We start from the raw sequence: 15,903 nt of genomic DNA, 5'->3' as shown, positions 1-15,903 counted from the left end.
AACACTAAAAAACATTATGCTAAACGTTAGAGGTGGCCTCTGCAAAGAAAGGAATTAAAAAGTTTGTTTCAGCTTGGTTCTCATAAATGTCTCACTGACTTAACACTCACCTGACTATAGGATCTTGGACTACTTAAGGCATGCTGTCTGACTTTAGACTGGCTTGTATTCTACACAAGAGGCAGATTTCAGAATACCTCCTTGGCATCAGGTCTTTTGTCCTCCTATGTAAGATACCTCAGATCCCTGACTTAGCCTTTCTGTTAATGTTCAACATGCTGCCAGAGACAGTATATGACATGTATAGGCTATACTAGGACACCTATGCTGATGATACTCAGCTTTGCCACTCATCTGATGCTTTTTCATGGCGTTCCTTAAGTACTCTTTATCTTGTTGATTTCTACTATTTGACTAGACTGCCTTTTACTGGCTGAAATAGTCTTCCTAAAGTCAAAGTCCTAAGGATGCAGCTAATTAATCTTAGTCTGCAAAGTTCTCATTATCAAGTCTTTCATTATAAGCATTAAACAAGTCAGTAGTGTGTTTATGGCATGAAATCCCAGGGTAGTTTGGGATAAAGAGCAGACAGATGTTCATGGTGTGAATGTCAATATTAACTGTTCATGCAGTTACATACCTTGGGGCTAAGTTACTGCAGTAGAGCCATCTCCAGCTACTTAATATCCCTTTGCTCATATCACTTGATCAAGTATAGATCACTTGATTTGTTTCTATACTGCCATGTATGCAATATATAAAGTAGAGACTGCCATGTATGCAATATATAAAGTAGAGATGTATGTAGACTTGCTGTAGTTTTCATGGAATCTATCATCTTGGGCGGAGCATGAGATGATTTCTTGGGGGGGGGTGTTTATTGAAACCTCTTTCACAGATACATTAACTTCAGAGTGTTGGTGTATAGGGCTTACCCAGAAATGCTTGCTTAAACATTCATTGGCATCAGCTTCACAAAACTATCTTAGCTGGTGTGAGAAGTTTAGAGGTGTTGTATATTCAAGGTGGTAGTTCAGACTGGAGCTCAGAAACAAAGTCCAGAACACTTTGGTTTCAATGAGTGATAACATACTTGCTCCATGGCCCCATATTTGCTGACATGGGTGATCTGTGCTTGCTGCAACTGATAAAAAAATGCAGGCATCAATGTGCTTATTGAAGTCACTGTGGTAGCTTATATTTCCTCAGTTCTGTCATCTCTGCCCATGTATCAAATCAAGTAAAAAAAAATCAACTTTAATATGCTACAGTGATTTTACAAGCCATTATATAGTGAGGTTTACTGGCAATATTAACTTTTAGGATCTGGTCACAAGCTAATGCCAGGCAAGGAGCCTTTGTCCTGCAAGGAAGGGGGCTCTGACAGCTCTATAATTTGATTGGTATTTGTTCTGTTGAGGATTTGTGTGCCCCTCTGCCTGTGGAGAATACTGCTTACCTTGTTAAGAGAGCACCCTCTAGTTTAGCCTGTGAGAAGCACACGAGGGAGAACCCTTCTGTTCAAATATAGTTTTATCCATTTATTCAGATTTTGGTCTGGTGCATGGTATTTATGTTTTTTGTGTTATTTATTTTTATTGTTCTTGTTTTTTTATGTATGTCATTTACAATTTTACCACCCTATGATCATTTAATCTTTTGAAAGGCACACAGTAAAGTATGAATGACCAAAATATTAGCAAGATTCTGTATTAAGCAGAGAGGAAAGTCGTTAGTAATATCAGTCACATAATTATACCTCTAGAAAGATGAATTTTACACTTCCATACTGCAAAATAAAACATGGTCAGATGAATACAACTAAATACATCTGCTACTGACCAAGCATTTTCCACACAAAAAAGTCTGGCTATTTATCCCTCAAGCACATTTAAGTATGTAAAGTATCAGAGAGACAAATATTTGCTTGTATCACTCCCAAAGAACCACTGATGTACCTCATTTCAGAATATTTACTACTTCAGTGAAACCCAACCCCTCCTGTTCTCTGGGCTCTAAACTAAAACCAAGAGCAGATAATTGTCTTCATAGCTGCCGTAACTCTGGCTGATCCCATTAAAGTGACTTTCTGCTACAATGAATGTTTATATTAACAACATTGACTAGTACAGTGCAATTGTTAATGTTCTCCATGCACATGAGAAATGGATGGCTTCCTGCAGACAATAGCTGTTTAAGAGTTGTACCACTGACCATTACTAACAGGCCATGTATGAATGGATTAAAGAGGTGGCAGATAAGTACGCAGGACTTCCTGGAGCTTAAATCTTACCAATACCAGAAGTGCACATATTCTGAACGATACTACTATTGGCTGTTCGAGCTCCAGGAAGACGCAGTAGCTATGTAAAATTCCACACCAACCTTCGTAAGATGCATCACGAAACAAAACAGCAAGGATTACAAGAACTAAAGTTATACATTTAAAACTGTAAAAATGTACATCTGATTAACATTTAGAATTACTATACATATTTACCAAGCAGTTATAATACATGACAAAACATGTTATGAAGGGACATAATGACCACAAAGAATGATGCGTTTGTGTCTGTTCACACCAGTATATTTATTGTATGATTTTTTTGTTAAATTACATTTTCCTCAGAATGCCTGGTTGACTTTTTTGTGCGTCTACTCGTCCAACATCTGTCCCTCAAGCCATCAGAGTTGGAGACCGCTGGTTTAAACAGCACGTGCATGAGCATTCTAAAATTTTAAAGTTAAGTTTGCACACACTTCCATAAAGACTGGACTTGCAAACAAGAATGACATTTTATAGCTTATTTTTATACAGTCGTATTTGTGCATTCAATCTCATGGGTCATGTTAACTAATAATTAACATCAGGTGCATTGCGGGATGTATCCATGCTCTACTTATGATGTTAGAGTTGTAGCAATACCTGCTGCCTCTGAAGAAATACATTTTCACAATCACATCTTACATCTCATTAATGTTATGTACACTGAAAAGGCACTACAATAAAATATTGCAGGACTCTCAACTTATAGATACTTATTAGTATAAAAGGTAGCAGGTCAGTAAAATTTGAGACCATATACTTTGGGGTCTTATTTTATGCCAGCTGAATTGTTTATGGATGACATGCCTTTTGAATAGTCTCTATGTTCTCTCTACCTATGCTTTATTTTTGGTCAGGTGCTTTTGTGTCCAAGATTTCAGCAGAATTACAATAGTTAATCCATGGATCATGATCAATCTGGCCAATATCCACCTCAATGGGTAACCTTCTGCCTCTGGGGAGGGGGGGGGTGACACAAACAGGGCAGGCCAAGAAAAATTTACAGGCAATTGACAAGGTCTCCTTTTACATCCCAGATAGACATGCAGGTAAGACCACCTAGCAAGTGCTGGGATAGGCTGCAACTCCCCAGGGCCCTAAATATGATAAAACAGGTATGAGAAAAAAATTAACAACTGAAATACTTTGTAAAGAAACTAAACAGAACAAAAAATTAAATGTATACGTATCTGAATAGTGTAGAATACTGGTAATATAATATTTACATAAACATACAGGATAAAGGTAAAATGCAATACTTTGTTAGAATTGGGACTATTGTTCAACATTCATGATGTTTCCCATAGAAAGCTCACACAAGAGATCATAAATGGTTACTATAAGAAGAGAAATAAGCTTATTATTATTTATTTTTATTTTGTTCCAAAGTCTTAGCAGTGATAAGTTTGACTGATGTTGCTTTGTTTCTGTAATGACCATTATAGAAATGGACTAGCATGAATATCTTGGAAACTGATTTATTTTAGTTTTTGTCACCCACTAAGATCACTGTTGTACAGCTTTGTCTAATAACCATGGAGCTTGAATGCTGTTAACACTAAAATGCATCAGTATTAATAATCTCCATTATGGTGATCTTGTCTGCCATTGAAACTAGACTCCAGAGAGCAAGAGGTTGGAGAACTGGGTCTCGAGTATGGAATATGTTCCCTTCTGTACTTGTCAATGTAAGGTTCTGCTACTTCCCAGACCTAAAGAATATGATCAGAAGAAACAGAAATAAGTAGATTAGCATATTATGATGATTACATTCCTCTTTAATATGTACATGCTTAAATATTCACTCAATTCTATGCAAATTTCAATTGGTGTAAACAAACCATATTTGCAAGTTTGCAGGTGCAGAATTGTCTGGTTAACTGAAGCATGATGCCCTCTTGTAGTAGAGCATCAAGGCGTTTGAAACCCAAGTAAGGCTGTGTTTGGAAAAACAGTCCCAATTAACTATGTCACTGAACTCAACACTTCTTTAACAGAATACCAACTTGTTCCATTTAAATAACTCATCTCTGGGGACTTTCCAGATTCTGATAATTGGACTACTGTTCTAATTGTTTTTCATTTTGACTTCCTTTTATTTTAGGCATAGAAGAGATTTTAGGCATAGAAGAGAGGCAAGGTGTTCAGCATCAAACCAGAAAGAGTGCATATGTACAAATACACATCCTCATATAAATTACACACAGTTTAAAATTAAAAGTACCCAGTTCAAACATTAATAAGTTTATACAACTTAGAAGGAAACCACATATGTAGGGGGAAGACAAGCGGACTTAAGAGATGCCAAAAAAAGTGAAAATAACTGACTGACCCTAGATGGTACTTCATATTTCTCTCAAACGTTAAATATTACACTTTTTATTATATACCCTTAAATTGTTTAGTGCCTCTGGCAATATTCCACTTGCTACCAGCTTATTTTATGATCACATATTATAAATGAAAAAATGGTTGCATTAACAACAATTTTCTTATTAAGTGAACAGTCCAAGGCATACCTTCTTATTAATACAAAGCACACTGACTGCTCTCTGGAACAGAGGCAGACAAAACATATACCATTTGCACATCTCTCATTAGTGGCACAGTTTCCAAATAAAGAACACCACATACACATCACACCAAAATGCATATTACTGTTATGCATAAACACACACACCCTTCAAATATGACATCTCTAATTTATGGCCCTGTACTATCACATTCATCACTACCACCCCATCCATGTTCCAGTTCCAGCACACACCTTTAAAATCTGAAGTACATTCTCCAAACACACATGGGGTCCATGGCCAGACCTAGCAAACATATAGGTTCATAGGCAAATACTAGTATACCTGCCCTTGTAGGACACTAAGCCTAGTAAATTTCCCCTTTCAAATGAGAGAATCAAACCCTGTATGTTGTGACTGAGGCAAACACCAAGTATTACAGCAATCCCAACTCCCATATTTCATTACTGTTGACACTGCCACTTGTCAAATACTTTACCTAACATTATCAGAAAAAAAGGATGTTACTAGGCTTGCAGTCAAGGGGCCCAATTCCAAAACACTTGCTCTTAGTGTAAGTGACCACTTTACAATGGCAGCAGGCAGAGAATGGCTGTTTTGGAATCTGGTGTCCTGTGCAAGCCTGTTTAAAGATGGCCTTACACTGAAGTAAGTCACTTACACCGAGAACAAATCTGCTGTAATCAGAGCAGACTTGCAGTGAGAGCAACTCTTTTGGAATCTGGTCCTAGGGGAACACTGAGTAGCCTAGCCCTAATTCTCAGTTGCCCCTGAGCACTGTGTGGTTAAACTACTTGTTCAAGGTCGCACAGTAGGCAAATGAGGGCTGGGAGAATCAAACCTTATACCGCAGTGACTACAGCTCACAGCCTTAACCGACTGAATCAGCTGCCATATCTGAATGAATTACGTTTGGCACCTCTTCAAATGTCCAAAGTGAGACATTTTTTAAGCAAATATGAAATTTTGTAGGACAAATCAAATCCACAATCAGTGTAAAGGACTGGACTTCACTTTTGTTATCAAAATAAAGCTCGTTCTTGGATAATTTGATTTGTTCATTCTCTTTCATGTAATATTTTGGTGTTTTAGAAAAAAATGTTTTATGCAATAATTAAAGGAACCTTAAGATCTATTCTTTGACTTAAAATTTAAGGACATTTTTTGCAGGACACAATTGCCAAAATAGGAATGATCCTGCATAAAGAGGGACAGGTAGTAACCCTTGAATGAATGTCACTGTAGAGTAATACATACATATTATAGTTTCAGACCACTTTTTTTTAAAACAATCTATAATGGATTACTGGTTGCAATTTTTTCTCCAAATATCTGTTACAAAATGGGTAAGTACTTTTGTGTGGAACCTAAAAATAAGGCAGTATGATACGAGTGCAAACTAGAGGTATGATCCACTTCAAAAATAATCCAAACTATTAGTTTAAACTACGGACTGCTACTACATTTCAGGATATTCTGAAGACACAGGTCAGATATCAGATCTAACATTTATTTTCTACTTGCAGAATATATTCATCCATCCAGTTCCTTATTTATTTACTTATTTACTATTTAAGTGGGATGGTACTCAGGTCCAAAGATCCCTTTTAGGCACAGGTCTATATTAGAACACCGAATTTTCAAAATTTTGAGTGTTCTAATATCGAACCCTATTAATCGAAAATTTAAAACATTGAACATACAGAACAGCAAATTTTTTCCTAGGGAAAAAATTTGCTGTTCCAAAACACATACACACAACACAAGCACACCAAACAAATAGCAATCCACACACATACACCTAAACTCTTACACCTAATCCTACACTAAACTATACATACACCACTAACTATCCACTTACCTTAAACCAAACCCTAAGGTCCATCACTATCGTCACCTCACCTGTGCCCTAACCCTAACTCACCTACCCCGCCCTAACCCTCACGTTCACACAATCGCACACTTACCTGACCCGTCCACTAACCCTAACCCTCACGTCCACACAATCGCACACTTACCTGAACCTGACCCGTAACTTTCCACCACAGTGCTGAAAATACCGAAGCAACAGAAACTGACAACCAAATTCTTTCCCTAGGAAAAAATTTGTTTTTCTGTTTCTTTGATATTTTCAGCATTTGCTGAAAATGGGTCGATATTAGAACACTCGAAATTTTGAAAGTTCGGTGTTCTAATATAGACCCCATTAATCCTTGGTTATTAAAAAAGTCATACAACATCCCACACTTTTCAGCTTTCCAAATACACCTCTCATTTGTCCAGATTTTCACAAAATGTGCAGATTTTTGTGTCATTTCTAGTATGTTTCTCAAAAAAATGTGGCTTTCTGGTAAATTCCAGAGGACTAAAGTCATGTAATGATGAAATACATTTGAATTTCAGACTGTCCTTCAGACAATGCATGCTAATGAAAAACTTAGTATTCTAGCCACTTTCTACATTTATAAAAGGAATACTTAAAATGTTTCCCTGATTTTGACGCTTTGCCCCCTAATTATTTTTGGCTTTGTCCAGATTTCTTGCACTTACAGGTTGAGAGGTATGTTGCCATAATATATACCCAAGTGCCATAACAATTGTCTGGGAGGGAGTTGTTTGGTACACACCTCTTAAATGTTCAGAATTTTGCAGAATGTCTAGATTTTTGCCTCATACTTTTTGGTCTCTTCTCATAAAACGTGTAGTTTTATGATAAATCATTGATAACTGTAGTCACTAAATGATGACAAACATTTGAGATTCAGAGATCATATCCTTCAGAAAATACACACTCTCGCAAACCCAATTACTCTAACAACTTTTTAAGTGTGCAGGTGTAAGATTTAAAATCTGCCCCTGATTTTATGCCTTTGTCCCTCTCCCCATTAGTTTCTTGGCTTTGTCCAGAATTGTTGATCTAAGAAGATCAAGGGTGTTGTAGAAATTCACTAGCCATTTTCCAACTGAGTAACAGGCTAAACAGAAGTACCAGACTGTGCTGTATCCATATCAAAATACTGCTCATTTTTGTAACAGTAGTCCAAGAACAAAAGAACACATCAGATTTAGCACTGAACACAAATGAAATACCTAAGACAGACCTAGATTTGCAAGAACCAGACCATGTCCAGTTTTTCTTTAAGCACTAAGGTTCAGTACTAGCTGTGGCTGCTGATTGGGTGGAGTTTTTCTCATGCCTTCCCAAAACATGCTGATCATCTGGTAACTCTAAACTGTATAATGTATTGCACTGTGAAGTTTTTCTCCCAGAGTTATCCATGTAAATTCCTCTGGATGTGTAGAATTTACCTACTGAATAAAATGAAAAAACAATTCATTCAACGCATTTGTTCATAAGGATTCTGCTTAAAATAAAATAAGATCTGAATGACAGTAGACTAAAAAGGATGTGATATGTGCAAGATAAAAATGTTAGAAGTTTTAGAAATAAAGTAGAAAACACTAAATAAAAACCTTCACCATGCTATACTGAATTGTATTAACAGCTTGGATCTTTTTGTACTCCACAGGAAGCTTTTCAATTACCTGCATGTGTGTCAATCCACCACTAGACCAGTAATCAAGGAGCCTCAATCCTCACCACTGGCAACAATGGGGGGGGGCATACACTGGGAAGACAAGTACACAGACAGTATTTCCAGATGCAGCTCTCTGCATCATGTGCAATTTCCCTTAAGAGCACACAGAGACCAGAGTCAGTCCAGGGCTGGTTTCTCCTCCTTTCTCCAGAACCCCAGTAAGACTCCCCACTGGCACAGCTATAGAGTTGAGATCTTAGCAGAGTGGCCAAGCCAAGACCTACAGCCCCCTCTCTGTCCCACCAGTGCTTCGTGTCCCTGCCAAAGCAGCTCTCACACACACACACACACACACACACACACACACACACACACACACACACACACACACACACACACACACACATACCTGGGAAAGGCTAGCACAGGTTTACTAGCTGTGCCCCCCTTTTGCCCAGACTATAAGGTAGTTATCACTGCAGCCAGCCAACTCTTTATCAGTTACTTTAAGACACTTAAAGGGTGTCGTCTCACTATGTAATATTAATATTAATACAAATGGTACTTCGACCAAGAGCAAGGCTGTTAGTAGTCCACACAGTCTCACCAAATAAATGTGCAAGTACTGTCAAAACATTAATATCTCTAGACAGATGAACCACAATGAAAGTTTTAAATACATTTAATAATAAATAATAAAAAAATAAGAAAATACTCCGTATATGTTCACAGTGACATCAGAGTTCAAAATCACAGGAAATATTTAAAAAGTACATTGCAGGAGAGTCTCAAATAAATAAAGAAAAACATCTAAACTAAGCTTTGCTATATTCCTAACTATATCTAAGAAAATTATACTGTTCCTTAGAAACTTACTTCATCAGAGCAAGGCAGATGTGGTGAATGGATTTTCTAGCTGTAGTCCAGTCCAAGACAGAATGCAGAATGCTCCATCTCACTAAGAGACTCATCAAATTAATATTGGAAATATTACTGCTGGGATAGCTTGCAGAATGACAATTTCTTGTCATCTGACTATATCCCAGGGGACACCCCCACTGCTAGGAGCTGGCAGTATTTAGCATCTACCTGTGAAAATACATAGACCTCAGATCTTTGGCAGATGCTGAAAGTCATTAAACAATTACATTCCTCCATATTTCAAGACTAGTAATTATTTCACCCAAAAGACAATACAGAAGGCTCCCTAGTACAGATATTACGTCTCCAGCCTAGCTTATTGTACTCCCAGGCCACTTCGTTCCTCAAACAAACTGCTTGTTCAAACAAACAAACTTAATAACTCAGCTGGTGACTCCTTATTTTCTAATTTTGTAGGTAAAGTCTGGAACTCACTTCCAGCTGACCTCACAGAAATAGCCTCGCACTTTCTATTCAAAAAAAGCCTCAAACAGCTTCTTATGGCTATGTCCATGTACCAATCCAGACCAACTCTCTTAACTACCCAGTCAAGAACCTATCACTCCTCTCTCTAACAGAAACATATGTAACTCATGACTTTTCACCTCATCATGCTTTATATCTTCCCCTCCCTCTCAACCTCCTTGCTCATATATTTCTTATTCCTTTTCTATACTTCTGCACTGCCATACAACTATTTCTAATTCAAATTTAATCAGGGGATAATCCTACACTAATTCTCGCTTTTTCATACCTTTCCCTCTTTTCTGGACTAATTAGACATTTTCAACAGTTGACTATTTGTTAATATATGAAGTTATGTCTACTGTTTATTATCTGTATGAATGGAGCTTTTATTACAATATTCTGTATGTATCAATGAAGAAACTAAGATATACTGTACAATATTATTCATATGTGAGATGGAACTTTTCTCCCCAGGCCGCCGCTGAAAATGGACATGTATCCAGTCAGAATTTCCCGGTCAACAAATAAAATCAGAGGGATTGCAGCCAACTGGCATAGAGTGTTAGGTATAGTATATGACAGAAGAATGCCAAAGAGGTTGAAATGTATGGTGTACAAAACAGTGGTGCAACCAGTATATCCTTGGCAGGGTATAATCCATATAGCTAAAACTATGGCAGCATTGATCATCTGAGCATCTACTGCTATGTTAAGTTTACTTACACAAACTGTATTTTTTTTTTTACTCCTACCACATCTTATGCATCTATAAAAGGGTTTTCTATGATACTTGATATAACAGCCGGTCAGCTTCCAAAGCTTCAGGACACTTTCCATGTGCCCAAACCATCAGTCAGCTTAAGCTGAGCTGACTAAAAAGATAGGTCTGGGCACCAAAACGTTCAGAGCTTTCATGTCAACAGACAGAGGGAGGCTGAGCCCTGAAACGACAATGCTAGGAACAACAAAAAAATAAATTGCACCCTGGCATAAACAACACAACAAAAAACACTGGAGATAGAGGGAGGGAGCGGCTACTGCAGCAGTGATCACTTGAACATCTACTCTTATGGTATGTTTACTTACAAAACTGTACTACATGTATCATATTGATCACTGCTGCAGTAGCCTTAGCTATATGGGTAGATTACCACAGCTAACTACATTTGAGAGGTGGAAGGAGAAGAGTCCAGGAGGACCTGGTGAATGATCCTAGCAAAGCCTGATCTAGACCTAGAGAAGGAATCTTTTTGTAAAAGTGCTTTGTAAAAATATGTACAAATAACCAAGTTGCAGCTTCTAGAATCCAACCCTTTCCAAAAAGTCACAGATGAAGCTGTGGCCCTGGAAGAGTGGTCCTTGACCGTGCCTGGAAAATATTGGTGTGGAAAGTATAGCAAAATGTGAAAGCCTTAGAGCATTTGGAAATAGTCTGCTTTGACAAAGGCTGTCCCTTCTCACCTTCACAAGAAACGAATAACTGATCCAAAGATATGAAAGATTTATTTCTGTCAAGATAGCACCAAAGTGGTCTGTGGACATCCAAGACAGGAAATATCCTTTCTCCCTCATTTCTGAATCCAGAAAAGAAAATGGGGAGATGGACAATTTGGCTTAAAGTAAACTTGGACATCACTTTAGGCATAAAAATAAGGATTAGCTGTCAAAGAAACCCTATCCCTGTGAAAAATAAGACAGAGTTGACCCACCATAAGAGCTTGCAACTCAAAGATACACAGACAGTTTCCAATAGTAGTAGGAGCAATGGGTCTTATAAAAAATAATTTACAATCGTATTTGGATATGTGTTACAGATCTATGCAACTCCGTATGAACTGCAGTAGGAGTCATTCCTGGGCACATTGCGGGTGCTGCAAAGAGCACTACTGGCTGATATCAAAGATTGAAACAATACTAATTTCATGAACGTTAATCATACTTTGACTTAGGAATGGAGTCCATTCCTGTCATGGTATTAGAAACCCAAAAGCCTTTGAGAAATTAAAATGAGAAAGGGGAGATTCAGACTTCCTGGAAGGAAGAATGAGCTGCTGGGGGAGAGAAATGTCCCTTAAATAGTGATTCTGGCTTGTTGAACTGCCCTTGGTTTTGGAGGGTTTCAGAATTCATTTTGGAACTCACTTGCCATTTCTTCTTAAACATTTATTTACCTGCATTTTGTTGAAACTTCATTTTGTCAAAATTGGAAGAGGGGTTACAGAATCCTTTAGAAAATTTGGAAAAGAAGAGCTGAAACATGTTAGAGATTCCCTGCATTAACTGACCATTTTCATCACACTTTTTGATCACATGCAGCAAAGCAGCCAAAATCTAAATCTGTATCCAAAGGAGAATTTAGAATCTCATTTTTATCATCTGACAGGTTGCGAGAAGGCAGCATACCTCACAACCTGTAAGAGCAAGAAATCTGTACAGACCCTAACATAAAGGGGAGACAAAGGCCAAAAATAGGGACATATTTTACATATTGCTCTTACAAACTTGGAATGTTGCTAAAATACTAGGATTTCTGTTCATGTGCTTTTTCTGAAGGAAAAGAAGTCTAAAAACTCAAATGTATGGCATTACTTCATGACTTCTAATCCTCAAGGATTTGTCAGAAAGCCACAAATTTTATAAGGAACAAATGAAAAATATGAGGCAAAAATCTGGACAATGAAGAGCTACAGAAGGCAGCTAAGCAAACCTTCTCAAAACAGTACCAGTGGCCAGAGCTTTGGAAGAAATATCACCTGAGTCATGCACACACTATAAACAAAGCAGATGTTCCCTCAATGAAGAAACTGCAGAGAAAACATCCCTCATACTTTCACAATTAGTCAAAACAAACTAACATATGAGCCTGACTATTCAAAATTCTGAAAAATCAAAGTTGCAGAAGCATACACTTTTTACCCCGTACTTATCAATAATCTCCCCAACCTTATCAGAAAGAGTACGATTGGAATTAACAAAATGTTTAGTAGCAGTAAGATTAACTAAAGCTATAGCCTATTGGGTTAGGTTTGAAAAGGGTGCATAAAAATGTAAAAGACTGAAGAACTTTATACATCAGATACACGTTTTGAAAGCAGTTAATTTCCCCTAAAGGTGTTATTTATTAAAACAAAAAAGTAAAAAAAATAAATACATAACCAATTCCTAATGTTAAATCAACAACAACCATGTGTCCTAGTTAAATTGTACTAGGTTTCCTTTTTAGCAATCAGTTACTTAGTGGATACTTTACTTACCCGTGCTTTACTAATTCAATGCATAGATATTTTTTTTGTAGACACGCTCTTACTACTTCTGACAGTGAAGCCCGCTCCATTTGCTCTCACCCTACTCAATCTGCTCACTCTGCTCTTCTACCCTCTATTCCCACCCAACCCTACATTCTCTTCTTTTATAGCAGTGCAAACCCCACCCTCTACCTACTATCCTCTAATCACATCCATCTCATCAGAACAGTAAAACGTTACATACTCTGGTTTTACAACAACCAATACTGCTCATCATAACTCTTCTACATTCCAACATACAACTGCTAGACAAAAGCTCACCTTCATATTTTCTCTTAAGTTCTCTACTCAATTATGGTTCCTCTAGGCATTCTCATCTTTACCTGTCTCTGTCTTCTCACTACACTCACACAAACCCTATTAATCACACTCACCAAACCTTTCCTACTCGATCTATTAACACCATATTCGCCCACCTATTCTTCGAAAATGCCTCTCGTGAATTATTCAATCCTTCTCTATGCAGCCTCTTCTCTTACAGCTATGTGCACATCCATAACCTTGGCAAAATTTCTCTCACTTTTCCATTGATAAACTCTCCTACCCAAAGTAAACTCTCCAGAAGAAAATGTTACAAAAGTGCTTAACTACTTCTATTAGACATTTAATTCTTTATCGCTCTGTGGAGACATTCACCCCAACCCAGGACCACAACTACTAAACCACTCTCATAGTATCACCTCACCCAGCTTCAACTCCACTCTTCTCCTCCCCAAAACTAGCAGCAGTATGCCAATGTTAGAAGTCTTATAAGTAAACCTGAACACACACAGGCATGCATTACACAGTACTTCCCAGATATACTTATTATTACTGAAATTAATAACCAAAAAGAAAAAAAAACACCTTATGTATTGCTGCCCTGTATATTCCACCAGGTAATAATGCAACCTTAAAAAAAAGTTATGTACTTACCATAACATTACATCTGTTTTGTCCATTTTCAAGCTTCAGCTGATGGATCTCGGATAGTACTCGACCACTTTCACCAGATTCTTGGATCCAAACTCTTGAGCTCCTCCCTTTACCCATAATTCCCTGCCCACCTAACATATCTCAGATCAAGTTTGCTGCCCATAGAAGACAGTGTACAATATCTTAATAGGATTCTAGAAGGTATACCAAAAGAAAAGGAGCTGGAGCCCAAACAAAGAACAGTTCCCAAACTGAAACTATTAGGCCTATGCAGGAACAGAGAGAAGGGAGTTAGGAGGGTGGGTAGTTGTTGAAGAATAAAAATGGACAACACAGATGTAATGTTATGGTGAGTACATAACTTTATCTGATATTGTCATTTTCATTCATTCCTCAACTAATGGGACAGAATCCTCAGATAGATAAACCTTGGGTAGTAATCATGGAAGAATATTCTGGAGTACTGTGGAGCCAAGACAGCTCTGTTCCTAGAAATCAAATCTAATTTATAATGAGACATAAAAGTATGAGCACAGGACCAAGTGGCAGTTCAGAGATGTCATCTATAGAAGCCCTTGACAAAAGGCTAAGGAGACCACCACGGACCTCGTGGCATGAGCTCTAGGAGGCTTAGGCAAGGATAATCCTCTCAGTATCGACAAAGGAGATGCAACTGATTAACCCATTTAGACAATGTAACTTTGGAAACTGGCTTACCCAATCTGTTAGATGAGAAAGATACAAATAACTGGTTAGTCTTCTGGAAATCCTTGTTTCTATTGAGATAAAAATAAAGCTGTCTATGCATATCCAAAAGATGGAGCATGTACTCTCCCTTATTTCAGAAATTTGGAAAGGAAACTGAGAGTTTAATGACCTAGTTAACGTTGGACTCAGAAGCTACCTTAGGCAAAAAAGATGGGTAGGTCCAAAAAGATACAGTGTCTTTGTGGAAAACTAGGTAAAGAGATTTAGAAGGTAGGCAAAAAAGATGGGTTGGGCCACAAAGACACCCCGTGTCTGGAACCTTGAACCTTTAACTTTAACTACTCCTCTGCCTATTTCAGCCTTTATCCAACAACTTACTGTTTCCTTCTTTTCTACATCTTCCTGTGCCCTCTACTGTGAAATACTTGCCTATCTAAATATTGTAGTGGCAGACTTGGAATCCTGACTTAGTAACTGTGAGTATTCTTGCTATGTTATAACAAAAAAAGAAGTTATGTTCTTACCATAATGTTCCATCTGAGTAGTAAACTTCATTCTTCTGCACATATGGGTATATGGATCTGATTCGGATCCAAGCCGGCAAAAACTTTTCAAGCATCAGCTCTGAGCTCCAAGCTCCTCCCCTACCTATATTACCTCACTTCCTCCTATCTAGCCCCAGATCGAGTTTGCTGTCACTAAAAAGCGACGTAACCAAAAACCCTAAACAGGATAACCTGAAGAGTGAGGGGGACGGAGGGAGGGAAAGTGCAGAAGAATGAAGTCTACTACTCGGATGGAACGTTATGGTAAGAACACAACTTCTTTACCTGAATTAGTTGACTTCATTCATTCTGCACATATGGGACAGAGTCCCGAGCTACTAGAATTCCTGGGAGGCCCTTATGGAAGGATATTTCTGAGCACCGCAGAGCCAAAGGATGCTCTCCCTCTAGAAATAAGATCCAATTTGTAATGGGAGATGAATGTGTGCGAATTTGCCCATGTCGCTGCTGCACAAATATCATCTAATGAAACTCTCAACCAGAAATCTGCAGAAGTGGCCATAGCTCTAGTGGAATGAGCCTTCAATACACCAGGAGGAGATAACCCTTTGTCCTTACAGACCTGCGCAATACACAGGGTGATCCACCTTGCTAAGGACACTTTTGAAACTGCTTTGCCAA

At 38.0% G+C, this 15,903-nt stretch overlaps 1 protein-coding gene across 2 annotated transcripts in view; it reads right to left on the bottom strand.

The window, feature by feature from the left end:
• Positions 1 to 2,561: 2,561 nt before the first annotated feature.
• The window catches only part of HAL (histidine ammonia-lyase), a 407,836-nt gene continuing 394,494 nt past the window's right edge, over positions 2,562 to 15,903 (bottom strand). For both annotated transcript variants that reach the window (XM_044087627.1, XM_044087626.1), the window contains exon 20: positions 2,562 to 4,038. In XM_044087627.1, the coding sequence (XP_043943562.1) occupies positions 3,901 to 4,038 (138 nt within the window). In that variant the 3' untranslated portion in view covers positions 2,562 to 3,900. The remainder of the gene's footprint in view (positions 4,039 to 15,903) is intronic.

Source organism: Protopterus annectens, chromosome 11.part0 (assembly GCF_019279795.1).
Source record: "Protopterus annectens isolate FY-2018-M chromosome 11.part0, PAN1.0, whole genome shotgun sequence".
In the NCBI taxonomy this organism is placed as follows: domain Eukaryota; kingdom Metazoa; phylum Chordata; order Ceratodontiformes; family Protopteridae; genus Protopterus; species Protopterus annectens.
Note: the sequence above shows the minus strand (reverse complement) of the source record. Positions and strands in the feature narration are given on the sequence as shown.